Here is a 27,788-nt window from a genome sequence, read left to right as displayed (position 1 = left end):
AAAATAATTTTAACTTTAATTGATATGCAGAAGATGTTCATTATTGCTTTTTCTACCATATAAAGCTGTTTTTATTGTTCAAAGGCCTATACAAAATTTGTTGACGCGCACTTAACGACTACTAAAACTTGTTGACGCTTGTTGACGCTTGTTGACGCGCTTTAGTAGGACCGAACTTGGAGTGGAAGAAAGACAATGTTGTTGACACTTTGGGAGTAAAATATGACGACAATTTGTGTCGTTTTATGTCATTTGCGATGTTCATAAAATAATGTAATGGACTTGTTCGTAGTTTGTGAAAGAAATGTAGCCGTGGATAACCTCTTGCAAGTACAAACGGAATGATTCCGCTGGATTGTGACTTGGTAACTTCGGAATTTGAGATGGTCATGATGGTGGAGAAATGAGATGTAAATGTGAGTGTGCTGTACGTTGTTCTACTTTCTAAATTTTAGTTCTATTTCTGATGCAGTAATAAAATCGGCTTACGATTTTAGTTAACGTTAGATCGGTTTATTTTCTTACTTAAACGATAACCATTTAAACGTTAAGTTGTAAAGTTGTAGCTGACTGGCAAAATTAAATTGAGATAATTATTTTTTTTAAAAGGACAATTGACATTTGTTGTGAAAAATTTAATAATCTGTATCCTCGAGTCACCATAATCGGCACAGGTAACGCTTAAAACGCGCGCGCGTTTTCCAATGCAGATTGAATGCCAGTGCGTCAAAATAGATCCTCGTCGTTTTAGGTGGACTGACGATACGTATGGGCAAATTTAATCAAGTATTTTATTGCATTTGCACTTATTTATTTTGCAGTGGCTATCGTTACGGCAGCCGTAACGCATTTCCCATTTTCTATAGTTACGGTAGTACTGCAACTTTTATAAAAACATGAGAAGAAAATATAAAATTAGGAGGAAAAAAGTGAATTTGAACGTTATGAAATTCGGACTTTATTTCCCTTTTAAAAAAAATCCTCCAAAGCCTCAGGTTAGAAAAGGAAAAAAATTTGAGTGCAAAATGAGATCTATGCGAACCCGCAACCTTGCGGTGCAAAATCCTACCATATGTCGACTGAGCTGTCGCACTGCTCGATAAAATGTGGGGAAACAAATAATTATATACCTGCGTGCGTATCAAAAAAGTATCGTAGAGGGCGCTAAACAACGGCTGCCGTAACGATAGCCACTTCGTATTTATTTATCACGGTACTGGTTGGCGTAGCGGTACTTTCCTCGCCTTCCGCAATTATGACCCGGGTTGAATTCCTGCCTGGGCCAAAATGTGGATTGGGTTTTCAGTCCCAACTTGATTCCAGTCCCTGCGTTGTTTTCCGCAGAATACTCTTCTGTGATTTTCCTCCCACATCTAAAACTGTAATTTCTTCACATTAATTGTGTTCTCTTTACTGGGCCCCATGGGAGACTAGTGAATTCCACTGAATGGGCTGCCCATTTAAAATAAAATAAATCAATTGTTTCAATACATTGAATGTCCTGTTTGTTTTAAGATATCAAACAAAACAATTAAGAAATTAAAGGGAATATACAACATTTGCAAACATCGAAAAATAAAACTACCAAGTTTTTGCGAAATACCTTAATAGGATGTTGGTAAATGACAGTCTAAAGCATCCTGTAAAATTATGGCACCTGGTATACTGTCATTTTCAAGAAAAGTGGTATTTTTGTATCAATTTCCAACGCTGATCGGCCGATCAGCGTTGGAAACAACTGGCTTTTTTTCAAATACTGGCCCCAATTGACCATTGCACTTGTTTGCAATCGATTACACACCTATGAACGGGTACGAGCCAGCTAGACTGGTTCCCTGACCTTACAATTCCCCAATGTATGTAAACTGCTCTGTTTCTTCTGATATGGAGTCAAGGAACCAGACTACAGGAAAATGATCGTTTTTCTTGGTTTTTATAGCATTTTCGAACCCAAAACCTCCAAAAAGTCAGTGTTACTATATTTGCTTTATATTTCCAACCCCCCAATTCCATCCATTTCTGAAAATTACAGCAAAAGCAAATGATGTATATTCCCTTTAAGCATCGTCTAGCTGGAGTTACCTCAGCCCTAAATTTTATCAAATGACAACCCAACGGTGAAATTTAGGGCTGAGGTAACTCCAGCTAAACATCCTCCACATTAAGAAAACATTGTTTTGAGTAAGAGCTGAGAGTGAGAATTGGGTGATGGAGTTTGATCAGAAGTAATGCGAGCGTGAAGCCTGGCAGAGTGGGGTTCAGGGCCCTTCATTGTAGACGCTCTGTGATGCGATTTGAGGCAATTTCTGACCACCTTAACCAATTTTTTTGTTGAAAAAAAGATCATCATTTAAAGGGAAAATACAACATTTGCAAACATCAAAAATAAAACTACCAAATCATTTTGAAATACCTTGCTGGACTGTTAGTGAATGACAGTGTAAAGCATCCTGTAAAATCATGGCACCTGGTATACTGTCATTTTCAAGAAAAGTGGTATTTTTGTATCAATTTCCAACGCTGATCGGCTGATCAGCATTGGAAAAAACTGGCTTTTTTTCAAATACTGGCCCCAATTGACCATCGCACTTGTTTGCAATCGATTACACACCTATGAACGGGTACAAGCCAGCTAGACTGGTTCCCTGACCGTACAATTCCCCAATATATGTAAACTGCTCTGTTTCTTCTTAAAAGGAGTCGGGGAACCAGACTACAGGAAAATGATTGTTTTTCTTGGTTTTTATAGCATTTTCGAACCCAAAACCTCAAAAAGTCAGTGTAACTATATTTGCTATATATTTCCAACCCCCCAATTCCATCCATTTCTGAAAATTACAGCAAAAGCAAATGATGTATATTCCCTTTAAACAATCATTTTCGAGAATTTTTTTAAGCATGAGAAATCCTATGTGGGCATGAGAGTGTGCGAATAACCTAAAATGCATGAGTCTCAGGCTCAATAACTTAGGCCTGATAATGTATTTTTTTACATTGGCTAGTGTCTGGTGACCTCAGTTGTACCAAAGTTTTAGTAACGGACCTTCACTGATATTGCATATGATGAGGAAAAAAAGTTGCGTCAGGATGCAACATTCTTTCAGTCCAAGGCCTGGAAAAACAACGGAGACAAAACAAACATTTACTGTCTGAAGAAGATAACTGATAACAACTCATTGTGTCAATTGGATGTCAGATAAGAATTGTGATAAAAAAAAACTATCCTGTTTGGCAATTAGTCCAATACCACACATCACAGATCTGTCTAAGCAAGACCAAAATGTAAAAAGAAAAATGCTCTTTTTCTGCAAAAAAAGAAGATTCATCAATGAAAGTTTACTAAACTGTTTAGTGCGTCTGATTTTATTCAAGACGGAAACTTTAAGTTTTCCATTCAAACACCCCCCCCCCCCCAGTCTGAGTATCACCTGTTATCCACGGAGCCAAGTCCTGTATAACGTCTGATGTCTTAGACATGCAGATTTATGCAAGCCGCGCACCAGCCAATCGGAGACGACTTTACTAAATCATGACATCATTTCATTCCCAAATCAGGACTAAAACTGATTGGTCAATTAGAATGCAGTGTTTTGTAATACTACAACAGCCGGGCGCGCATTGGTGTAACATGATACAGAGCGCGTGACACAGGTTTTTTATCCATGTCTGTGACGCGCAACAGGTGAATGACTGGAGACCCAATATAGAAAGTGCCCACTGATTGGTCAAAATCTGGAGATCAAGATGCGGTTGTCTTGCATAATTAATCAGCAAATCTGCTCACATATCATAGACCGTGGCTTTACAATACATAGACTACCCCCCCCCCCCCCCTTCCCAGATTGAAAAACCGTTTTCATCCTATTATCCTTGATGGAACAACTGCTTGTTTTAGTACGTTTTATTGGGAAATTGTTGGGGGGGGTTTTTTTTTTGGGGGGGAGGGGTTTCGGGTTGGCAGTCTTTTTCAAAATCCCTGGAGCCTGACTCCACCACCCCGTCCGCATAATCTGACCTTCCTGCAAACATACCGGAACATTCTGTGCAAAGTTGTCCTTGCAGTCAAAATCAATCACATGAGACTGTTTTCCACAGTTCCCATTCTATATAAAGCAGGATTGACTGGCTGTGACTGTTTATATAACTTGATACAGCTACCGGTACGCTTTGACTGTAGGTGATTGATAAGCCAGCTGTGCTCACTTCTTGCCTGCTTTTGTCTGTTGAGTGAATTTGACTAGTCACGGGTACTTGCTTGAAATATGATCCGGCTGTTGGTGACTGGCCTAGATGCAAAAGGCATGGCAGGGGAAGTGGATGGATTGTTTGACCTTGGAGGGTTGAACTTGTACCTTTAAAAAAATGATAAATTTAGAGAATAGATGGTACATGTACAACCACACTGTGTTCTTAAAATGTTGGAGGCTCGAATACTTCCCTGAACAATTTTAATACTGCCCTGAACAATTTAATAATAATATTGTGGACTGAACATCAAGGCTGAGAAGTGTAGTATTGAATTCACCCTTTACAAACTCAAGTTTCAACAAAGCTAACAACATATCCAGGATTCAAACTGATTCGAACCAGCCAACCGATCCCGCAAGCTCGGTGGTCGAGTGGTAAGACGTCTGCACTAGAAAGCAGGAGGTCATAGGTTCGAGTCCCACCCGAGTGATTTTTCCATCTTTCACTCGGGAGGTAACACACTGAGTATACAGTGTTTATACGTCAGAGAAGGGCAAAATCTAATATTGATTTATAACCATGATTCTAACAAGCTTACACAAAAAAAAGACATCAGTCAATAATATGATAAATAACCTTCACATGCACATAGTTTTAAATCTTACAATTACAGTGACACAGCGTGCGTTGTAAATCACAAGCAGTGACTGAATCTAAATCACATCGTCTAGTCCCGTTGTAGACATTTCAGCACCATATGCTGTTTATTATTACATGCTCTGCTTTTGGGCCACAGTGGATTAAATTTTCCAAATTAGGCCTGAAATGCTTGACGTGTCTGTCGTATATCTTGTACACTTGTACACAGCATCCGCCAATCTTTGTCTGTGCTGTAGAGTTGTTTATTTTTCTAGGCTCCTAAGTCCAACCGGAGCTTAAAGCAATACTCCGAAGCTTAAGAAGTTTCATTGATGGCATAGCATACATTGAAATAATAAAAGTTAATTTTAAAAAAAATGAAGGCAATATTTTTATACTTCAACTGAGAACAAAGTTTTCTCTAAAGGAGTATCTTGACATCTTTTGGACACCCTAGAATTTAATTTAGATACCACATTTGTATGCAAATGATTGTAAATGTATGCATAAACTTCAGCAACTTGGACATCCTGTTTGTCAATTTAAGCCAAATTTGGACATATCCAATTTTTAAAGTGCTGTCTAAAGCTGCTTGAGATCGGATGCCTGCTTTGAAAATTAGAAACTTTCTGACATATTTTTTTCCAAAACTGAAACTAAAGATGTAGTTCCTTTAATGTATTTATGACAAAGAGGTTGACCAGTTCCTGAAAGCAGTAGTCTTGTGTAAATACTCCCTATTCATCCTTTTGTGTCCATCCAACAACTGTCAACCACCACAAGGCTATATCCAAAGTACATTCTAACAGCCAGTTATTGTGTCTCTAAAATCCCTCTTTCATCCACACTGCCTAGACCGACTGATAGCTCAGCCTGCTTGTCATGCCTATCGACACGTCTGCTTTGTTGGTGTCAGCACAGACATCCCTGCGTGATATATTTTTTCAGCCCTGGACGCATGTTTGCGCACACGGCGACCCAGTTTTTCCATTGTGCGATATGAATACATATTTGTGCGGCTAACCACAACGATTATACTGCAATTTTACGAGTTCGTGATCGTGAATGAAAAATAGTTTGCCACTGTATTTGCGCTTTATGCCCAGGGTGAGTTTGAGTCTGCTTACAAATTCTGTTTTTGTGTGCATATGGAAGGTTTGTTTTGTTAGGGGTGATATTGTGGTTTTTTGAATTGCCATATTTCGAATTCTGTAGCTGCAATAACCACACGTCGGCTATCTCAACCACAGAAGTGAGTGCCATTGAAGACCGTGTAATCGTAGAAACGTTCTTATCTTTACAGGTACGGAGAGAGATATGCCATCAGTCATCGATGTGCTTCTCACAAATGACGAAGCAGAAATCAGATGCTGAATCTTGTGTTTTACATCCACGCCAAACCCCACAGCAGAACCAGTAACGGAACGCAGACAACATGACCCAGCCAGGCACCAATCACCACAGGCCCACCAATCACAATCGATCGAAGACGGCCCCTGCCGGGGGCGGGGTCAGACCAAGGAAGAACGGTTTTCATCATCATCATAACCAGGAGAAAGTCGACGCTCAGAACAACGTCTTAAAGAAGCCAGAGGATGCATCAAATACGGATTGGGACATCAATATTCCCATCCCAAAACTCTCAGTGAGAAACTCCTCTTTCTTGGTCGCCAGCTTGTCTCTCCTCTGCTATTTGAACAGTTGCTATGGTGATTTTGTCTTCGACGATACGGAGGCGGTGCTTAGCAACAAAGATGTCAAGCCGGAGACACCGATCATTGAGGTACTCCAGGATGACTTTTGGGGGGAGAGGATCACGAAGAACCACAGTCATAAATCCTACAGACCTTTGACTGTGTTGTCCTTTAGGTAAGACCTTTCCTATGAAGCTGTAGGTCTATGTTATAAGTAGAAAAGCAAATGCAATTTTTTATGTTAAGCACAGTTCATGAAAACTTAATGTGCATGTTGTCCCAACCAGTCATACATTTGCATCACATAAGATTTTGGCTGTTGGCCCTTTTTTTTGGTCTTAAAAATCTTCAGTGTTCAGTATGTCAGGCATTCTGGCAAAATGAGACAGAACTGGGCAGAGGTCGAAATGAGGGTTTGCAGGTATTTACTATTAGGAAAGAGAATAAACTTCTCCTTACAATACTGTTTGTTGCACTTCAATAGGACATTCCGTTGACAAGTTATGGCTCTTTAAAGTTTGTATGACATACGTAAAAAAAGTAAAATACTGAAAAAAGCCATTAAAGTTTTGAGTTTTGTATTCGAGAAAATGAAAGCTACTAATTGTTTTTCCTTAAAAACACTTTTATTCCACACAGTTTTTAACTAGATTTTTAACATGTGTAGTAGACATATCAAAGATTACAAATATGAAGGAATCTGAAAGTAAAAAGAAAAAAAAAACCCAAAAAGCCTCCCCCAATTTGTGCCCAATTTCCGGACGCCACCGTTTCTGAATTTCGGATTAAATTTTATGAAACCGAAATTGTTCACAGAGGTTAAATAGCAAGCATTAACAAGGTAAAAGTACTAGTATTTTACTGCATGAATTTGAGGTTTGTCATTAAAGAGGTTTGGCAACACTACACGAGGAAAGTCGGGTAAGCTTTGAAGTGCGCCACGTTAGGGAACACGACTATACTGGGCCGAAATGGCAACTAGCCAATATGAAATACAGTGCATTATATATAGTGTATAATTATTTTTTTAAACTTTCTTCTTTCTATAAATTTTGTTTAGCAATATGTTGTAGCAGCTTGTGCAAAAGCCATGAGAACACACTAGTGGTGTGCATGTACGGGGAGTTCTATTGAAGTGTAAAACACAGGCACCCGGGTATCTGTAAACGAAAGCCAACCCCAAAATTCCAATCCCAGAAGTTGTCAGGAGTACTTTATAGCTTTATTGTGTAAACTGCAACTTTCGCAAGAGTCTCTGTCGCGTGGTGACCTGCTCGTAAATGTGAAATCTGTTTTGGTTTCCCATGTAGCCTGGTTTTCAGTTTGAGAATTCCCCTCAAATGGCATTCAAACCCTTTCCTTTTCATTGTCTGAGAAGTTTCTAAGTAATGTGAAGTTGGTTACGGGTACCTGATCCCATGAGCTGGAACCGGTTCCTGACATCAGTGGTCGGGTACCCCTAGAACACACGCAAGTTTGCCTTGGTGTTTGTCTTAAAGGGAAGATACAACATTTGCAAACGTCAAAAAACAATATATTAAATTATCACGAAATACCTTACTCGATTGTAAGGGAATGACAGTTTAAATCATCCTGTAAAATTGTGTCTCCTGGTGTGCTGAAATTTTCAAGAAAATGTGTATTTTTCCAACACTGGTCGGCCGACCAGCGTTGCAGAAACTTGCTTTTTTCAAAAACCGTTCCGAAGTTTTTATAACAGTTGTTCTGCATTTTCTTTGCAATTGGTTACACACAGGTGAAGTGGTACAAGCCTGTCAGACTGACCTTATACAATTCCCCAAAGTCTATAAATTTCTCTGTTTCATCTTAAGTAGGGTCAGGGACCCAGACTACAAGAACATGATTGGTTTTCTACGTTTTTCCAGCATCTACAAGCCCAAAACATGAAACAAGTCAGTTTAACAATATTTGCTATAACATGCTTAGGCCAACGAAAAAAAGTCTCCGGTTTCTGGTATGCACGCGCGTCGCCGTAGCCATGCGCGTCGGCAAAATGAAAAAGTTTTTTTCAATGAAAGATGATGTCTCAAAACCGCCAAACTCACTGGTTTGACTGGAATCCTGCTGCTGCACAATTTTAACGTGTTTTTAGATTGGGTTATGGTCGAGAATAAGCTTTATGTGGCCTCTCTGGACTCCCATATATTTGTACTAAGTTTAGTCGGGCACCATTTGCAGTCATCAGCCGACATTTGAAGCAAAAAAATCAGGTAAAAAAAAAAAAAGCCGCGTCGCCACACCACTTTTTGGGCAAGCTCCATACCAGAAACCGGAGACTTTTTTTTTTGGCCTTATCCTCCAAATCCATTTATTTCTGAAAATTGCAGCAAAAGCAAATGTTGTACATTCCCTTTAAAAGTGAGAAGGAAAAAAATGAGACAAACTAGGACTCCTGATATTCCGTTAAGCTACAAACACCATCAATTTATTCTCTGTGAATAAAGTGCTTTTTTTATATTTCTTGTTTCAGGTTGAATTACATCCTGAGCGGCGGCTTTCACCCATTCAGCTTTCATCTCACGAACGTCGTCTTACATACCATCATTAGCGTCTTCTCGCTTCGCATCTTTTCCATCCTCCTCAGCGATTTGTCTTGTCTTCATCGTCGTCTGGAAGCGGAGAAGTTTCGTCGTAAGACCTTTCCGGCGCCCAGAGCTAGCTTACTGTGTGCTCTGCTGTTCACTGCACATCCCATACACACGGAAAGCGTAAGTGGTGTTAAGTCATTAGCATTGTAACATTGTATTACATTGTTTTTCACAGCTTTTAAAGAAATACATTGCAAATATATATACATATTTAGAGAGTATAGTCCATTAGCTTTTCAACTACGAAAAAATCTTTCCGATCGGGTAAATATTGAATGAGTTATTGCGAATTGGGAATACCGCTTTTTAATTTTGTCCACGGTGACTGATATTTTGACTGTCGCAATAAGAACACGGACTGAAACTTGCATAATGTGAAAACAGGCTACCAAGCATATGGCAGAGACATTATATGTACAGGTTGAGTCAAAAACGAAAGTGACCGAATTTTAAAAAAAAAAAAAAAAAAAATTTTTTTTTTTTTTTTTTAAATATGTGGCTCGCTCCATTTCATAAAATAACAAAAAATAACATAGGGATAAAGTACATGTTATTGATTAATAACTGAAAATTTGATGTACTCTTTTCCCAAGTTATGACTATTTTGATAAAGAGATTTCAAAATTCAACTCTCCACGACTGATCTTTACCGTTCTACGAACTGATGAATACCCATTAAATACAATAAAACATGAACGTTTTTCTCACCTGCATGAATGAATGAAAAACTTGCACAGGAAAACAGACCAAAAAACGCCGTCGATATTTCAGAAAAAAAGAGTTGGCTTGTTCCTCATATTCAAAACACAAAATCTGACAGTAAAAATAATGTTTCAGTCTTGCCTCAAATGATTAAAATCTCATTTGTATTTGAATGCCTATGTGTAATCTGTAATTCTCACTCAGCTCAATAGCTTCCAATGACATTCCATGGACAGCTATAAAAATAGGTTCTGTTAGTAAAAATGTCTAATACTGATAGCATGGATCAATTTCAGTAATTCTTTTTTTTTTTCAGATGAGTGGAAGAACATGCTATTTTAAGTACTTCACTCAACTTGTGTTTGTCAAATTTGATTGCTTTTTAACAATTGTTTTTAATCCAGGTCACTTCATTTCTGTTTCACCCTGTATATTAGTGGCAGGCTGGTTCCTTACTCAATCCTTCAAAATCTTTTGGAGGACCTCGGAGGATTAGATTTAATGTTATTATGTTTTGGGGTTTTTTTTTTATCAGGTGGCTGGAGTTGTCGGTAGAGCAGATCTCTTGTCGGCTGCATTCTTCTTTCTGTCATTTTTCTTCTACGTTTCTGCATTACAAAAAGGTATGGCAGTTCAGATAACTGAATGAATGTCAATCCGCTCCGTTCACAAGTACCCCCTCACCGGCAAAGCAAGTACAGGTGGGGGTGACCGACCGACGCCATCTTGCCTGACTGCAATTCATTTGCTGTGAAGCGCGGCCACTGCGTGTGCATAGTACAAATCCCTTGGTGTACGTGCGTCACACACAAGGAACGGTGCGCGTCAACCAGCAAAATGTCCCGCCCATGGGACGTCGTTGCTAGGTAAAAGGGCGCCCTCTTTTGTCGGCGCACGGAGCCCATACGGCAACAAACACAACCAAACAGATACTCTCAGTTAACAACTTTATATGAAGGGTGTAGCTACAATCCCGTCCAAAATTGGTTAGGACACGTCCACACAATGAGCATACCCTCCCGCGGTCCCTTGCTCCCCCGCTCCCCCGGTTATTGTTGTCATCTCACGCTTGAGCACAGACCGCGCAATGAGAGACAACATTGGCCGGGGGCCGGAAGATGGGGGCCCAGCGGGTTTTGGCCGGGACTGTAGGTAACTTGACTCAGGCCAGTACCCCCCCTCCCCCCCTTCCCAATGATCCTGCAGATCTCTGTCTGGGTTTTTGTTGTGAAATTAAACAGAATATGCATAAAACTCGGCCAACTCGTCCAAAGTAAACTAGCACAACCCTTTTCTACGTTAACAAGTAAGCAATAATTAGAATCTACTTATACAGGGTGAGTAAAAAAAACCCGAAACCCAAATGTCAGGACTATTATTTTAATGAAGTTCTGCATGTAGCACTTTCAAAATCTAGGATAAGAAAGCCCAATTCATAAGCTTTCTTTTAGTACAAGAATCATTCAAATCAGTCATGTACTTTTCAAGTTACGGAATTTTAAACACAACCACCGTTTTAAGGTTCTGTCCACGGATCACAAAAAAGGTGTGCATTCTTTCAGCAAAACGAAAACAATTCACATACATCCTTATGTGATTTGTTTTCGTTTTGCTGAAAGAACACTGAACTTTTTTGTGATCCGTGGACAGAACCTTAAGACGGTGGTTGTGTTTAAAATTCCGTAACTTGAAAAGTACATAAGTGATTTGAATGATTCTTGTACTAAAAGAAAGCTTAGGAATTGGGCTTTCTTTTCCTAGATTTTGAAAATTCTACATGCAGAACTTCCCTAAAACAATGGTCCCAACATTTGGGTTTAATTTTTTTTTTTATCACCCTGTATAAATGTCAATCTCACACCAACTGTTCCTGAACATTTTCTTTGTTTCCCTATTCAGATGGTGGCCATTTTCTCCTCAGCTTGTTGTATTCGATATTGTGCTGTACTGCCTCAATGCTGTGCAAAGAACAGGGCATTACTGTCATTGTGAGTACCATTTAAAGCCAGAGTCCATCATTTGCAGCTATCCAAAAAGTAACTGGCGTAATTATTGTTGAAAAACATACTTGATTGAAAGATAGTAAGGGGACTAAACTCCCTGTGAAATTATTTTTTCTGGCAAGCTGTAATTTTGAAGAAATCAACGAAAGAAGGCCATTCCAACGGTGTGTCTTAAGAAGCACCGTTGGAAATGTCCGTTAGTAGTTTGTTTTTTTATTCGGCGAAGCGCGCGCAAGCGTTGACACGATGGACACGCGCGCGCGGTTGCTGTTATTCGTCGAATCGGTGCGCGACATCGCGTAGCTGCAATCGGCTCAGTGAGAACATGTCTCGAGCGCTGAATTCAGGGCCAATTCAAAACATGATCAGCAACTTTTGATTTGAAATCGAGATCCTAGAATGTTGTTTTTCTCAAAATATACAGCTGAAGCTGAGCTGAAACTTCATCAGGTTAGTTGTTCAGCATCCTTCTTTAGATTTTGAGCACTTTTGTTGCTTCAAACAAACAAAATGCACAAATTACAAATGATGGACTATACCTTTAACTTTTGAAAACAGGAACAGTGAGACATTAGGTTAGTTTCCTTTCAACCAGACCTTTGAAATAGGATAAGTAAACAATCCAAAACATACAATTTCGGGGATTTCAGGCGGTTATGCCCCTTTAATTTCTCGATGTTTATACTTGTATCAATTTTACAGAACTTCCTAGAGCTTATTTTCTTTGTACTGAAAAAAAAATCACCTGAAATGGCAAAAACTTGAACTTTACATAGTGGAGTATCGGTATCGTTTCGGTTTGCGGTAACACCATGTGGTAATAACTACTGCTTAGAAGATATTTAGTTCTGAAAAGAACTTGTCTTGCTTACTATCAACTTTCGCTAAGTAGTTTTTGTTCTGATAAGAACAGTCCTGCTTTAAGTTCTAAAAGAACTTGTCTTTGGTCTCAACGTTTCGACTAGCCTGCTCTAGTCATCGTCAGGAGACTGTCGATAACTAGAGCAGGCTCCTGCTAAATATCTTCTAAGCAGTAGTTAATACCACATGGTGTTGCCGCAAACCGAAGCGATATAAATTTGAACTTTCTTGCTTTCATACCCAGGGCGTCTGTATAGTGTACGATGTCATCCTCAATTGTCAAGTGGACATGCTCCGAATCTTCCAGCGTTCTCAGATCCCAACCAAATCCCAGGGTTCCAGTCATCCAAGATGGCTGCCCAGCCTAGCAACCAGACTGAGCATTATGACCTTGTGCGCTGTAGTTTTATTGGCCGGGAGGTTTTTCATAATGGGAAGCGGACCGCCGCCGTTTCAACCATCGGACAACCCCGCGTCATTCGCTGATGGAATTCTTACCCGGGTTAGTTATTTAATTTAACCCTAACTCCCCAGCCTAATTTACTAGGAACCATACCCATTCAGGCAAATTCCAACACCCACATGGGAAATCCTACACACACACTGTTGGACTTAGTTTCTGGAGGTATGCCAACCCCAGTGTAAAAGACCATCAGTTTAGGGGTGCTGTACCTATCCCAACAGATTTAAACAAAACCTGCTGTTGGGCTTTGATGGGTTGAGTTCGGTTAGGGTTAATGTGTCTATGTAGGTTAAAGGTAGAGTAGATCATTTGCAGCTATCCAAAAAGTAGCTGACGAAATTATTTTTTGAAAATCTTACTTGGTTTAAAGATAGTAGTGGCAATGAACTCCCTGTGAAATTATTCTTTCTGGCATGCTGTCATTTTGAAGAAAACAATAAAAGAAGGCCATTTCTAGCGATGCTTCAAGTGACGCATTTGTTGGAAATTACCATTAGTAGTTGGTTTGTAATGCGGCGAATCCGTGAGTGGGTGCATGCAAGCGTTGCTATTATTCGTTGGTTCAGTTCGTGACATCGCGTAGCTGCAATCGGCTGCATGAGAACGTGTCCCAGATGCTATTTCCGGCACAAATTAAACATGACTCTGCATCTTTTGAATTGAAATTGAGATCCTAGAATATTGTTTTCTCAGAATATACAGCATTAAAGGGAAAATACAACATTTGCAAACATCAAAAAATAAAACTACCAAATCATTTTGAAATACCTTGCTGGACTGTTAGTGAATGACAGTGTAAAGCATCCTGTAAAATCATGGCACCTGGTATACTGTCATTTTCAAGAAAAGTGGTATTTTTGTATCAATTTCCAACACTGATCGGCGTTGGAAAAAACTGGCTTTTTTCAAATACTGGCCCCAATTGACCATCGCACTTGTTTGCAATCGATTACAAACCTATGAACGGGTACGAGCCAGCTAGACTGGTTCCCTGACCTTACAATTCCCCAATGTATGTAAACTGCTCTGTTTCTTCTTATATGGAGTCAGGGAACCAGACTACAGGAAAATGATTGTTTTTCTTGGTTTTTATAGCATTTTCGAACCCAAAACCTCAAAAAAGTCAGTGTAACTATATTTGCTATATATTTCCAGCCCCCCAATTCCATCCATTTCTGAAAATTACAGCAAAAGCAAATGATGTACATGTACATGTATATTCCCTTTAACAGAGCTAAAACTTGATCAGTTTAGCACCCGTCTTTATACTTTGAAAACTGTTTTTGCTTCAAATAACAAAAAATGCACAAATGACATATGATCTACCCTACCTTTAATATAAAAATTGAAACTTTACATGTTGTGTACCAAAAATGAAGTTTGTGTGAGGAAGGGGAAAACTTGTTCTTATTTCTTTCAAATTTTCTTTTTAAACATCTGTCCTCTGTTCTTCTCCACAGGTAACAAACTATAACTTCATTTACGCCCTGAATCTGTGGTTGCTAATCTTCCCCCGCTGGCTGTGCTTTGATTGGTCGATGGGCTGTGTGTCGTTGATACAATCAGCCAATGACATCAGGCTGCTTGCCCCTGTTGCACTGTGGGTACTTTTGGGGGGTCTGATCTACAGGAGCGTGGTAGGCCCACCCAGCCACGGTAAAAGGTAAACAACTTGGTGATTTCTGTCCAGACTTTATACTTCTTAGTCTGATGAGAATGCTAGTGAAATTTTCAGGCCAGTTATTTTTCTTACTTTTCTTTAATTATTATACCAGACCCCTTTGTATGCTGGTTAGAATAAGTGAATAAATGTGTGCTCTGGAGGTTTCTATCACTCAGTTTAAGACCACTTAGAGTCTGGGTGCTGATAATTACCCGAGCCGGAGGCGAGGGTAATTATCAGCACCCAGACTCTAAGCGGTCTTAAACAGAGTGATAAATACCGACTGAGCACATATTTATTCCCATTCATAAATAACTTTTCGTTAAAAAAAAATCAAATAATTTGTTCAAAAATTCCCGATTTTGTTCAACAAGTTGACTTCATGCTTTTTGAAACATCCCTCTAGCAAAATAATGGAGTGTTCAGCTGGCGAGTAAGATGTAAACAACCCTTTTATGGAGATTGACACGCGCTTAGCATGTTCTGCGCGATGTCGCGCAGAACGCACCTGGGGCGTTGCGTTTTGAATTTAGAACTATAACATTCTGACTCGCTGGTAGTCTTGCGCATGCCTACGTGAGGATTGTGAACGTTCAACCAATGAAACGGTAAGAGGCACTGAATTTTTAGGAGTCCACATTTTATTGTGACACTGGAAAAGTGTTTAAGACCAGCTAGCCATGTCTTTATCATCCGTTTAAGACAGGCCACGTGATGGGCTCTCGACCAATAGGTATTGAATAGCTAAACTGTCTGAGGTATTTATGAATATCATATTCAGGTATACATTTTTACGAGAGTGAAGATTTTATAGCGATTGATTTTATAGGCTGGATGACTTGTGATAGACCTGTGAGATTTAAGATTCATTATCCAAATAACCTGACAACAATCCGTCTTAAATCTTCAATTTGTCTCCCTCATCATCACCAGGGTCTTAACGATGGCCTTGGCCCTCCTCATCATTCCGTTTCTCCCTGCATCCAATCTCTTTCTACGCGTCGGCTTCGTGATCGCTGAGCGAGTCTTGTATCTACCCAGTCTTGGCTTCTGTATGTTACTGACGCTTATGGTTGATGCGGTCTCGCGTAGTTCGGTATCCAAGAAGGTAAGCTGCTAAGCAGAAATAATTGCTAAGCATTTATGTAAGTTAAGCAGAAATTGGCAGGAGAAGGAAACAGTTATAATAATAATAATAACTGTATTTATAAAGCGCCTTTTGCCAGAGGATACAAAGCGCTGGGGGAGAATGCAACCAAAGCCAAGTAAATGAAGTATATGAACATATGAGACCTATTATGTAGCACTTTTTTGTTCTGTGATGCGATCAAGCTAAATGAGAATCGTTTGTCGACCCTGGTCTTTTTTTTTTTAACAGTTTTGAAAAGAGCACAATCTCAGCATTACTGACGTGAAAACCGCATGCTGATACCATCTTTAGTTCAAAACTTATGCAAGTCGGAACACCAAGAGATGTGATGAAGTGATGTGATGAAGTGGCCTTATTTTGGCCTGAATCTCCAAATGAAAGTTCCCGTCAAATGACTCATTCAGCTTATTCACATGCACATTCACATATACCTCCAATAATTTCAACTAGTAGCCTATAATTTTTTTCAGAAAGCAAGATAAAACATTTTTTTTTGCTTATGAGTTCAAAAACTGAACCCTGAACTTCTGTTGAAGCAACGGTTTTCAGAATGGTTAATAATGTTCTATTGTCTTGTAGTTTTGCAAAGTGCAATGCATAATTTTATTGTTCAAATTCTACTTTTTGGTTTTTTTTATCTTAGGCTGTGCAATGTCTACTAGTGATTTTATTGGCTTACTACGTCGGTAGATGCATCCAACGTAATCAAGATTGGATGACAGAGGAGAGGTTGTATAAGGCTGGCTTAGACGTATGTCCACGCAACGCTAAGGTAAAATTAATGTACAAAGCGTGGCATTACTTTCTGTTGTCGTACTGTCTTCCTAATGTACAGAGGTCTGAGAGAATGTTTAGATTTTTGAATTTTTTTTTTCCTTATAGAAAACAGTAAAGTTTGTATTTTATTACAATTTCTATTTCTTTGTTTGGAGAAGAAATCCTTTCTTTGTAAAAAAATATATCAAAATAAATTATAAGTGTCACATTTGAGTTTCCTTGAACGTTGTTGTCATGGAAACAGCTCCGTGCATGGGCGTCGCCAGGATGGTGCAAGGGAGGCGCTTGCCCCTCTCCCCCCCCCCCCCCTGGAAAAGCAACCAAACAAAAGAGAGAAAAAAGAAGAAAACAAAAAAGAAGAAGGCGAGGTGCAAAGTCATATTGCTGTTAATATGCACATTTAACAACTTGGGCATCCTCAGGGGTGTCATTGGGGATGGGGTGGGCAAATGTCCCCCGCCCACCCTCGAAAAAAAATAGAGACTGTGCTAGAGAAAGTACAAGGATTTTTGGAAATAATGTGCTTTGCCCCCCTCCAGAAAAAAATCCTGGTGACGCCCATGGCTGCATGCTTACTCAGTTAGTTAATAACAACTTATCAGATGATGAAGAGTTCAAATTACATTTTATTTTTTCAAATGAAATGTTTCACTCGTCTTTATTCAGGTCCATTATAACATTGGTAAGAATGCAGCTGATAGTGGGAGTCTGGATGAAGCAGTTACTTACTACAGACAAGCACTGAGGTAAATCAGCTATTGAATAAGGGAATAAATGTGTGTTCGGGAGGTATTATAACACTCTGTTTAAAACCAGTGTGAGTCTGGATGGGTGATAATTACGCGAGGCAAAGCCGAACGTAATTCCACCTCCATGGTCGCACGTTCTGCGCGATGTCGCGCTAAACGCAGCTGGGCTGGTGTAGTGAGAATTTTGGACCATGAAATACTGATTCACTTGTAGTACATTGCGCATGCATACGTGAGGAATGTGAACGTTCAACCAATGAAACGTTAAAAGGCACCGGATTTCATGGGAGTCCAAATTTCATGTGACACTGGAAGAGTGTTTAAGACCAGCCAGCCATGTCTTTATCATCCATTTAAGACCGGCCACGTGACGGGCTCTCGACCAATAGGAATGCGTAAACTGTCTTAGGTATTTATGAATATTCATTTCAAACTGTGTGACTGTTTCTTTCGGTTTCGGCACTGACGTTTTGATCCTACTTGAATCTTTCTTATGTCAAGTTCTCTGTTTTCTTTTAAATTAACGTCACAGTTTGAATCCTGTCTATGATCAAGCCATGAACAATCTTGCCAACCTTCTCAAGGACCAGGGACATCTTACTGAGGCAGAGGAGTTGCTCCACAAGGCCGTACAAATCAAGTAAATCTACTACGGCTGCATCCGAATTACCTGGCAGCGGCTTGCGATTACACACGCATCTATGGAAGCGGCTGAATTCACTTTCCATGTATACGTGTGCTACCAATAGCCATAGCCATACAATTCTGGCAAAGCCTTAACTGAATATTCAGTTAGTCTATTAGTCACTGTGCCATAGAAGTAGCAAATTAAAGTAAACTGATTTTGTGCATTGTTTTTGTTTGAAGAAACAAAAGAGGTCAAATTCTAAAGACGGGTGCTTAACAACTAAGGCCAAAAAAAAAGTCTCCGGTTTCTGGTATGGAGCTTGCCCAAAAAGTGGTGCGGCGACGCGGCTTTTTTTTTTTTTTTACCTTTTTTTTTTTGCTTCAAATGTCGGCTGAGGACTGCAATTGGTGCCCGACAAACTTAGTGAAAATATATGGGAGTCCAGAGAGGCCACATAACGCTTATTCTCGATCATAACCCCATCTAAAAACACGTTAAAATTGTGCAGCAGCAGGATTCCAGTCAAACCAGTGAGTTTGGCAGTTTTGAGACATCATCTTTTATTGAAAAAAAATAACCTAACCTAATGAAGTTTTAACTCAGTGGATGTTGACTATTCCGCGAAAACAATATTCTAGGATCTCGGTTTCCATTCAAAAGTTGTCGAGTCATGTTTTGAATTGTGCCTAAAAACAGTGTCCGGAACACGTTCTCATTCAGCCGATTGCAGCTGCGCGATGTCACACACTGAACTGACAAATAATAGTAACCGTGTGTGTCGTGTCACACTTGCTCACACCCATTCATGGATTTGCCAAATTACAAACCAACTACCATTGGAAATTTCCAAAAATGCGTCACTTGACACATCTTTGGAAATGGCCTTCTTTTATTGTTTTCTTCAAAATGACAGCATGCCAGAAAGAATAATTTCACAGGGAGTTTAATAGTACCCTTACTCTCTTTAAACCAAGTAAGCTTTTCAACAGTAATTTGGTCAGTTACTTTTTGGATAGCTGCAATTGATCTACTCTACCTTTAAAGTAAACTGATTTAAGTAGCAATTCTGGTGTTTCACAATGCAGTGCGCCACCAAGAGTTTGCCACGGAGAGTTCATTTTTCCCAGAGCATTGTGGGAGATGGTCGACAAATTCACAGTGCGGGACATGTGAAATTGTTAGTTTTCGGTCAGTAGTTCCGTAAGCGTATGATTCGAGTATCTGTTTGCCCTTTTCTTTTCTTTTTATCAATATGGTGTTTTTTTTGTAAGGCGGCAGAACGCTATGCCCCAATTTATAACAAATTATCTCAATTTGTCTACTGACACTCATTCATATGGGCCGTGTTTTGTCGACCGTAAACTTGAAAAATGGACTCTCCATGACAAACTCTTGGTGGCGCACTGCATTTTGTGAATCACCCGAATTGCTTGATTTGTTTCATCTGGCAAAATTACTAGTCCAGTGAAAGCAAACCCGTGGCTTTTCTTTCGTTCCTCAGGCCTCAGTTTGCAGCAGCCTGGATGAATCTGGGCATCGTCCAAGCCGCGAACAAGAAGTACACGGAGGCAGAACAGAGTTACAAGATGGCTCTGTCTCATCGCCATAGATACGCTGACTGTTACTTCAACCTGGGTAACATGGTAAGAAAAAAACTCTAGGGGCCTGTCGTCAGAACTCATGAAATACGTCCAAAATTAAACGGTTCATATGATGGAAATATGTGAAGTAGAAAAAACCAAACCGGGGGAATTCAGAAATGTGTGGATTGTTGAGATTTGTATAATTTGGGGGGCTAATCATCCTCACTCGCAGCTGAGAAGCTGAATTGTGAAGGACGCGGCTACAACGTGGTTGAGCCGAAGGCATGTAAAGGCGCCTTTGGCTGCCGCCATACGACCCATGTCTGACCACGGACCACAGCCAGAGATTGAAAGTATTGATTTTTGCGGAGGGCAGAAAACCGGAGTGCCCTGAGAAAAACCCTGGTGACAGGGGAGAGAATCAACCCAACAACTCTACTTGCTTTATGGTCCGAGCTGGGAATCGAACCCGGGCCACATTGGTTAGAGGCGAGCGCCTTACGCACTAGCCACCCATGCCACCCTAATATAATGAACATGTAGATCAACAGTGGTTGACTTGGAATGCAGTTGTCATAGAAATTGATGAAAAGATATAAATAATTGCCCCAAAATTTGACATGTGATGGTGTCAGATTTTTGGGCAGTGGAGGGACGGTAAAGGTTAATCCAATATATGGCAGTCATTTGAATTGCATCTGAAATTATCATTTCTTGAAGTGATATTTTATTCTTTTTACTTACAAAATTCTTTCACTTGGGCCCCCTAAAAAAGTCTCCGGTTTCTGGTATTGAGCTTGCCCAAAAAGTAGTGCGGCGACACGGCTTTTTTTTTTTTTTTACCTGATTTTTTTGCTTCATATGTCGGCTGATGACTGCCAATTGTGCCCGACTAAACTTAGTGCAAATATATCGGAGTCCAGAGAGGCCACATAAAGCTTATTCTCGACCATAACCCAATCTAAAAACACGTTAAAATTGTGCAGCAGCAGGATTCCAGTCAAACCAGTGAGTTTGGCGGTTTGAGACAAGACATCATCTTTCATTGAAAAAAATTTTTTTTCATTTTGCCGACGCGCATGGCATACCAGAAAACGGAGACTTTTTTTTTTGGCCTTATGCTTCATTTGATTGATAGTTTAGTGTTGACTTTTTCTTGCCGATGTTCATTGTTCTGATCTTTTCTTGTTTTCACAGAGTTTCAACTCATGACATTTGTTTTATGCTTGAATCATTTTTATTTCCAATAAAATCTTGGGGGAAATTGTTTTTTAAATGTTACATTCCACAAAAACTTGAAACAAAATGTGGTAGCTGTAATTGTTGGGGAATTCTATCTAATTACGTTTTGTTAATGGAATTGTTTATCTTTCAGACATTTACTGATTTTCATTTTTATTTTTCTTTTGTCAGAAGTGCATGGTGTTGCATAGTTTAGCATGATAGACAATGCATGTGGTTGACAATAATAGTATTGCTAGCATGTTGCCGGGAAATGTTAGATTCCTTTAGAACTGTTCTTGATTGTAGCAAAAACTATCCTTCTATTTGAAACTCTCACAGAATCTCTGTGTATGGAAGAAAAAAATAGAACTTACTGATTAATTCTGGGGTGCATACATGTAGAGCGAAACTTTCCACCTTTTTTTTCTGGAAATGTCTCTTGGGAAATATCTCTTATATTTTCTGTCCTTTCGTAGGCTGCTTGAACATTGCTATTAAGGGAATAAAATATGGGCTCGGCAGTTTTAAACAAGTACGTTTGGGGCCTGGACATTATCGGCGACCAGGCCCCAAGCTGGTTTTAACCAGTTCGCACCGGGATCATTTTGACAAGAACGAAACGAGGCGCGGGATTACTTTTCACTCGACCTCAAGCCAGGCGGGTTGAAGCCATCACCCTCGGGCAGCCCACTCATATTTCCGGCCTCGCTTGCTGCGAGGGGGTCACTGACGGATATTTCCGGCCTCGCTCCCTGCGTGGTTAGCTGTCATCCGTTCCGAATACCGCAAAACTTTTGCATTTTTACATGGCTCCCAGTGCGAACTGGTAAAACGCGCTTGTTTAATACCAGCCAAGCACATATTTATCCCCATTCATAAATACCTTTTGGTCAAAAAGTCACCACAAGTCAAACATTATAATTTTCAAATGATTTTGTTCAACGACTTTACTTAATTAAAAAAAAAAAATACACTCAAGCTATGATTATGGTACAGTATGTACCTCTCGTGAGTGGCACTAAAAATCTCCTTATATGGCGCCTGTGGCCCATACTGCGCAATGTGGCGCAGAACACAGCTGTGCCAGTGCAGTGTGAATTTAGCACTCAATGAAATATGGACTCAACGGTAGTATTGCACATGCCAAAGTGAAGATTGTGAACGTTAATTTAATGCAACCAATAATAAAAGTGAAAAAAGGGACCGGATTTCATAGGAGTCCAAATTTCATGTAAGACCAGCCAGTTGGTGTTTTGTCAAACGTTTAAACCCACCCACGGGACGGGCTCTCGACCAATGGGTAACCTTTCTCAGGTATTTATGAATTTTAATTGAAAGAGGATGGGTAGTTTGCATGACTTTATAGTAATGATGATAGCTTTTTGTTTGGAATAAGTCATTTTAGACAAAATATTCGGTTGATTGGTTTGCTAGTTGCCATTCTACATTATGTTTGGAAACATCATTTCCTCCTTCCATTCTCCACCTCCCCGCTGCATGTCTTTTTTTGTTTGCTGGCTTCTTTTAGTACTTGGAACTCCGCCGAGATAATGAGGCTTTAGGGGCGTGGCTCAACGCAACCTCCTTCCAAAGTGACCACGCCCGGGCTTGGAGTAACGCAGTGGTCCACTTTGAATCGCTGGGTGAGGCTTGGTGTATAGTGGACAGTGACTTTTTCCCTCCCTCAAAAAACTGCACTCGTTTCTGATTGGATGTGTCAGAGGTCAAAGCTCAGAGGTCAAAGGTTAACATGGCACCCTGATAGTCATCCTCTTTCAAGAATTCTTATTCCTTAACTTTCTATCTCGTTTTTTTCCCTAATCATCTTCTGAGTTCACGAAGCTTCATAATCATCTTGGTATATTTAGATACATTTGGCATGTGAATGCTTAAATTAGAAAAGCAAAAACTGGCCGACTTTAGGATAGAAATTCTAGAGAGTAGAGCTTTTTTGCATGGGTAGATTGCGTAGAGCTGATCTCCATGTTTAGGTGGTTGAAATAATTATTTGTTGCTCAAAGAGAATTTTCTTTTAAGACTAATTGTACAAGTCTTGAGATGATTTGAGTGCAGAATGCAAAATGAGAGTTTCCTATTTGTGAACATGTTTATCAAGAATTTTCTGATCCAAAAATATGTTGGACATCCAGTCCGCGCAAAATCTTCTGGACTAAAAAGGAGTTGAGCACAAATTGATGATAAAAGAAAAGTTACTTTTTTATCCAAAACAACTGCATATTTTTCAGATGATTGTAGCGATTTCTAAAGGTTTGTGAACTAGCTTGTGTGTCTTCTGTGACGTTATTAATTCCAATATTAACCCATTATTTCCCTCTGGGGACTAACGCCATCTCTAACAATGCCCTTCACACTATATGCAAATGAGCACTTTGTAATTGATGTGCAGTATGTTGACACTGGTCGCCGTGACGACGCCTTGAAAGCGTGGTATAACGCTACGTCGCTCCAGCCGGGTCATGTTAGCGCCTGGGCCAACATTGCCACCTTATATGAGCGTGCCGGTAAGAGCTAACAAGGAAAAAATTCATCATCATCACTGCTTCAAAAAACAAACAAACAAACAAAGAAAACCAAACAAACAAAAAAGCTCTCATTTGCTGCTGAAAGTTGCTGTTTAAAGTTCACATGTTTTCTTTGTGGTTGTTGTGTTATTGTTTTCTAAAAGGGAATGTACATCATTGGCTTTTGCTGTAACTTTCAGAAATGAACTATTTGAGAGGTTAGTATAATAGATCAAATATTGTTACACTGACATTTTTAAAGTTTTGTGTTCGAAAAGGTTGGAAAAACCAAGAAAAACAAAACTGTTCAAGTAGTCTGGTTCCCTGACTCCACAAAAGATAAAATGGATCAATCTATAGATGATGGAAAATTGTAAGGCAAGGGAACCAGTCTAGCTGGCCTGCACCCGTTCATGAACATGTAACCAATAGAAAACAAAATTTGGACTGAAAAAATGGTAAATTTGGAGCAGTAGTTAAAAAATAGTTAGGTTTTTCCAACGTTGGTCGGCCGACCACCGTTGGAAATGTTTACAAAAATACCATTTTCTTGAAAATGACTTCACACCAGGTGCCATTATTTTACAAGATGCTTGAGACTGTCATTTACCAACATCCTAGTAAGGTATTTCGTAAAAACTTGGTAGTTTTATTTTTCGATGTTTGCAAATGTTGTATATTCCCTTTAAGAAGGATAAATCTAGAGCGGATTTTTGAAAACGATGGTTCATTGTCTTTCCGATCAGTCATAAGCTTGCTGACCAGTTGGAAGACGCTCTTTATATCTCCTAAAAAGTGTGTTCTGCGTTTCCACTTTTACATGCTCTAATAACTCAAAATACAGGGGTTTTTTGATTTGGTGGTTCTTGCATTTTAGCTTTAGCGTTTTGGAGTTCACTTTTTTTTTCTTTTTTTTCTTTTGCATATTCATAAAGTGCTTTAAGAATTTAGAACAATACCATTTAGAACTATTTTTTCCAATAGCTCATTCAGCACCAAAAAGTGATAGTTAAGATTATCAAAGGTTTCATCAGACTTTTCACAGCAAATTGTTAGAACTCATTGTACATGTATGAAGTGTTGTTTCATCTTAGTTATCTTACTGCTTGTTTCCACTATTTCGTGTCTCGAAATCATTTTCCCTCAATTCAAGAGGGGTCCACCCCTGCCCCCTTTTTAACCCTTTTAAGTCCTAAAAATTTTTGTCTGGTTTTGCTTGTTTTTGCGACCGTACATCTTACCTGACTTGTTTCTTTTGATTCTATCTCACATCTTCTTGTACTTTTTCATTTAATCTTAATTTTGCTGTTTCTTTTCTGATATGAAGTGCAATTTGGTTGGAAGTCGAAGCTGTTTTCTCACAAATAATTCTATTTCTGTTGTCAATTGCTTTCAGCAACTGTGTAATGTTGCCCTGTCCATATTTAAAAAAACACTACATACCCTCATTTTTTGCAATCCAAAATTGTGTTATATCACAGTAAATTTGCACAAATTCTCACAAATTTGGTGTTTTTCTAGCAGTTTCCTTTATTTAACTTCAACTTCTGACAACTTCTTCCTCTATTCTTCCCCCTATTCATGGCACCTGTAGGTCAGTATGAGACGGCCATTTTGGTTGCTAAGGAGGCTATGAAGCATGTACCACAGGAACCATCCATCTATTTTGGTCTGGGAAACGTACTTGGCAAAGAGGGACGATATCAGGTATTAAAAAAAAAGATACATACAATTTCAGATATAACTTCAGCAATTTCAGGAGTTCAAAAACTGTCTTCAGCATTAATGTTATAATTTAGCTTTTAAAAAATGTATTGTTGTTAATCTTGTAATTCAAGCTGTTTTTAAAATTTGTTTTTTAAGTTTTAGCTTTTTCAATTTCTGGAATTTTCTGGATTTTGAAATATTTTGCCTAATAACTCTTAAGTTATTCGTCATTTTATTATTTGAGCCAAAAGTTATCAATAATTCTTGACATTTATTTCAAAATAACACTGTAATTTTGGGTGAATGTTTGCCTTTTTATTTTAAGATTTTAGCTTGTTCAATTTCTGGAATTTTGTGAATTTTTGAAATCTTTTGCGTTGGACTTCATTTAAGTCTTTGAGCTAAAAGTTATCAATAATTCTTTTACATTTATTTCAAATATGACTAAGTTTTTTTGGTGAATTTTTTTACCAAACAGGAAGCCGAGGAGAACTTTCTTCAAGCCATTCAGCTGAACCCCAAAATGGCCAATTACCATGGCAACCTGGGTGTTTTGTATCATCGCTGGGGGAAGTACAGCAAAGCCAAGAAGCATTACACATCGGCGCTGGAGTTGGATCCGGAGTCGAGGAACGCTCGGAACAACTTGAAGAAACTCCAACAAACCATGACAAAAATGAAGAGCAAGAAAAATGCTGGACAATAAACATCTTGTTCGAATATCAAACCCAACAGCAATTACGATAAACCGGATGCAGTTTACCTCAATAATCTGCATTTTTCCTACTTTCCCCCCCCCCCAAAAAAAATGAGTGTAATATTTTTCAGATCTGTACTACTACTTTCAGGAGACTTCCAATACCTGCAGGCCTGTGGGGGGGGGGGGGGTGTCAGACACCCCCCCCCCCCCCCCCCAATATGGCCACAGGATCACATTTTCCCCATAATTGACATTTGCGTTTTTGTGCTCCTTCGCTTCGCTCATCCGCATGAAAAAAAAAAAACAGTTTTATTCTAATGAACAACCTCAATAAATAATAGAAACACACAATTAGATTTAAGCACGGGATAGGTTAGAAACGGAACGATACTCAGCGGTGAAAGCATAGGCCTGAAATGAACGGCTTGGCATTCGTTATCCTTTTTATACATGTAGCAGAATACGCATCAGTACACAAGACCTCAATGGTCAGATTAAGAAAGGAATGGAATGCAACCAAAGCCCAAACATGCCGGACATTGAGGGATAACACCTTTATTTTATTTCTGCCCTCCAAACAAACAAAACCAAATTTTACTTCAATGTGTATTTCCATGCGTAATCAACTGTTTATTAGACATGAAAAGGTCCACTTTGTTGTAAAAACACCGGACCCTCCCCTTCCACCATGCTGGTATGGCCCAGACTGAGACCCCGAGTGCTGAAAAACAGGCAAAACGAAATCAAGCCAACTTTATTCATTCTCTGACTGCCAAAATTCTCCAATTGTTTTCATGAGGCAAAGACAAGGTCCTCGGTATTTCACCAACCAAGTTTGAAGTCTCAATTCAATTTTTAAGGCAGACTTTTCTTCAATATTTTGCTCCTGAAAGGGAAGTCAAGCGATATCAATTTGAGGCCAAAGACCAGACTGGTACATGTCCAACCATGATCCAAATGTTTGAAAAGACTGACCTGAATTTTCGGACTAGCGACGGCCCTGATATTTTTATATCACGTCTGCGTTCTTCCTTCCAAAATCCTACAAAATCCAGAACCTTCTTGTGTTTTTTTGAAAGAACTGCGAGGGTGTGTGTTGATTTAATTATACATTGTATACTTGTTATTAGGATAAAGTCTTTCAATCAGTGACCATTATTTATTCCCAATGTTTCAATTTTTGTTTGTAAGAAAAATTACCAAAGTGTAACTGGACATTAGGATGTTTGTATTGAGCTCTGCCAAATGAGCCGGTTTGTCAATGTCTAATTTTTTTTTCTTTTTTTCTAGAAATTCATTTTCTATTGTTAAAGTTTATATTCATTGGTCTTTGAGAGCAGTTTCCTGATCTAGTAGACTTCTTGTAGATGGACATATTTTTGGTTTGATTTGGAAGGTTTTTTTAGCACCACATCGAAAACTCTACCAACAACCTGAAAGAGATTGAAGGTAGTATACAACATCTACAAACAACAACAACAAAACTAGCAAATTATTATGAAATACCTTACTTAACTGTAAGTGAATAATAGTCTCAAGCATCCTGTGAAATCATGGCACCTGGTGTGCTGTCATTATCAAGAAAGTGGATTTTTGTAACAGTTTCCAACGATGTTCAGCCGACCATCATTGGAAAAAAAACTTTTTTTGAAATACTGCCACCAATTTATCAAATTCAGTTAGTCCACATTTTGTTTGCAATCAGTTACACATCCGTGAACGGGTGCCAGCCAGCTAGTCTGGTTCCCTGACTTGACAATTCCCAGACGTCTATAAATTGCTCTGTTTTGTCTGAAGTAGGGTCAGGGAACCAGACTACAAGAACAACAGTTTTTTATTGGTTTTTCCAGCATCTATGAACACAAACCTTTAAACAGGTTATTGTAACAATATTTGCTATGAAACTCTTAACCCCCAAATCCATCC

At 39.2% G+C, this 27,788-nt stretch overlaps 1 protein-coding gene across 6 annotated transcripts; it reads left to right on the top strand.

Annotated features, from left to right (window-relative positions):
* Nucleotides 1-178: 178 nt before the first annotated feature.
* On the top strand, nt 179-25,954 carry LOC119723633 (protein O-mannosyl-transferase TMTC4-like). Of its 6 annotated transcripts, none has more exons than XM_038194380.1 (15): nt 179-416; nt 6,131-6,696; nt 9,013-9,250; nt 10,368-10,455; nt 11,732-11,820; nt 12,941-13,198; nt 14,620-14,822; nt 15,756-15,930; nt 16,616-16,744; nt 17,416-17,495; nt 18,031-18,138; nt 19,628-19,769; nt 22,462-22,576; nt 25,050-25,162; nt 25,641-25,954. In XM_038194380.1, the coding sequence occupies exons 2-15, from the start codon at nt 6,263-6,265 to the stop codon at nt 25,866-25,868; spliced, it is 2,400 nt and encodes a 799-aa protein (XP_038050308.1). In that variant the 5' UTR covers nt 179-416; nt 6,131-6,262; the 3' UTR covers nt 25,869-25,954. The 6 variants fall into 6 exon arrangements, 5 of the variants coding, with proteins under 5 accessions (XP_038050308.1, XP_038050309.1, XP_038050310.1 ...); XM_038194381.1 differs by having other exon boundaries at nt 392-410; XM_038194382.1 differs by lacking the exons at nt 179-416; nt 22,462-22,576 and adding exons at nt 5,340-5,934; nt 23,341-23,455.
* Nucleotides 25,955-27,788: the final 1,834 nt, after the last annotated feature.

This window comes from Patiria miniata, unplaced genomic scaffold (genome assembly GCF_015706575.1).
Source record: "Patiria miniata isolate m_02_andy unplaced genomic scaffold, ASM1570657v1 HiC_scaffold_17, whole genome shotgun sequence".
NCBI lineage: Eukaryota > Metazoa > Echinodermata > Asteroidea > Valvatida > Asterinidae > Patiria > Patiria miniata.
The sequence above is the reverse complement of the archived record's forward strand: the minus strand, read 5'-3'. Positions and strand labels throughout refer to the sequence as shown.

What these genes read in the sequence shown, in the direction of transcription:
- LOC119723633 (XM_038194380.1), top strand. Translation starts at nt 6,263, where the DNA reads ATGACCCAGCCAGGCACCAATCACCACAGGCCCACCAATCACAATCGA. An exon ending in CCACCCAGCCACGGTAAAAG is followed by an intron (nt 14,823 to 15,755) that starts GTAAACAACTTG and finishes CATCATCACCAG; the next exon opens with GGTCTTAACGATGGCCTTGG. An exon ending in GGTCCACTTTGAATCGCTGG is followed by an intron (nt 22,577 to 25,049) that starts GTGAGGCTTGGT and finishes TGGCACCTGTAG; the next exon opens with GTCAGTATGAGACGGCCATT.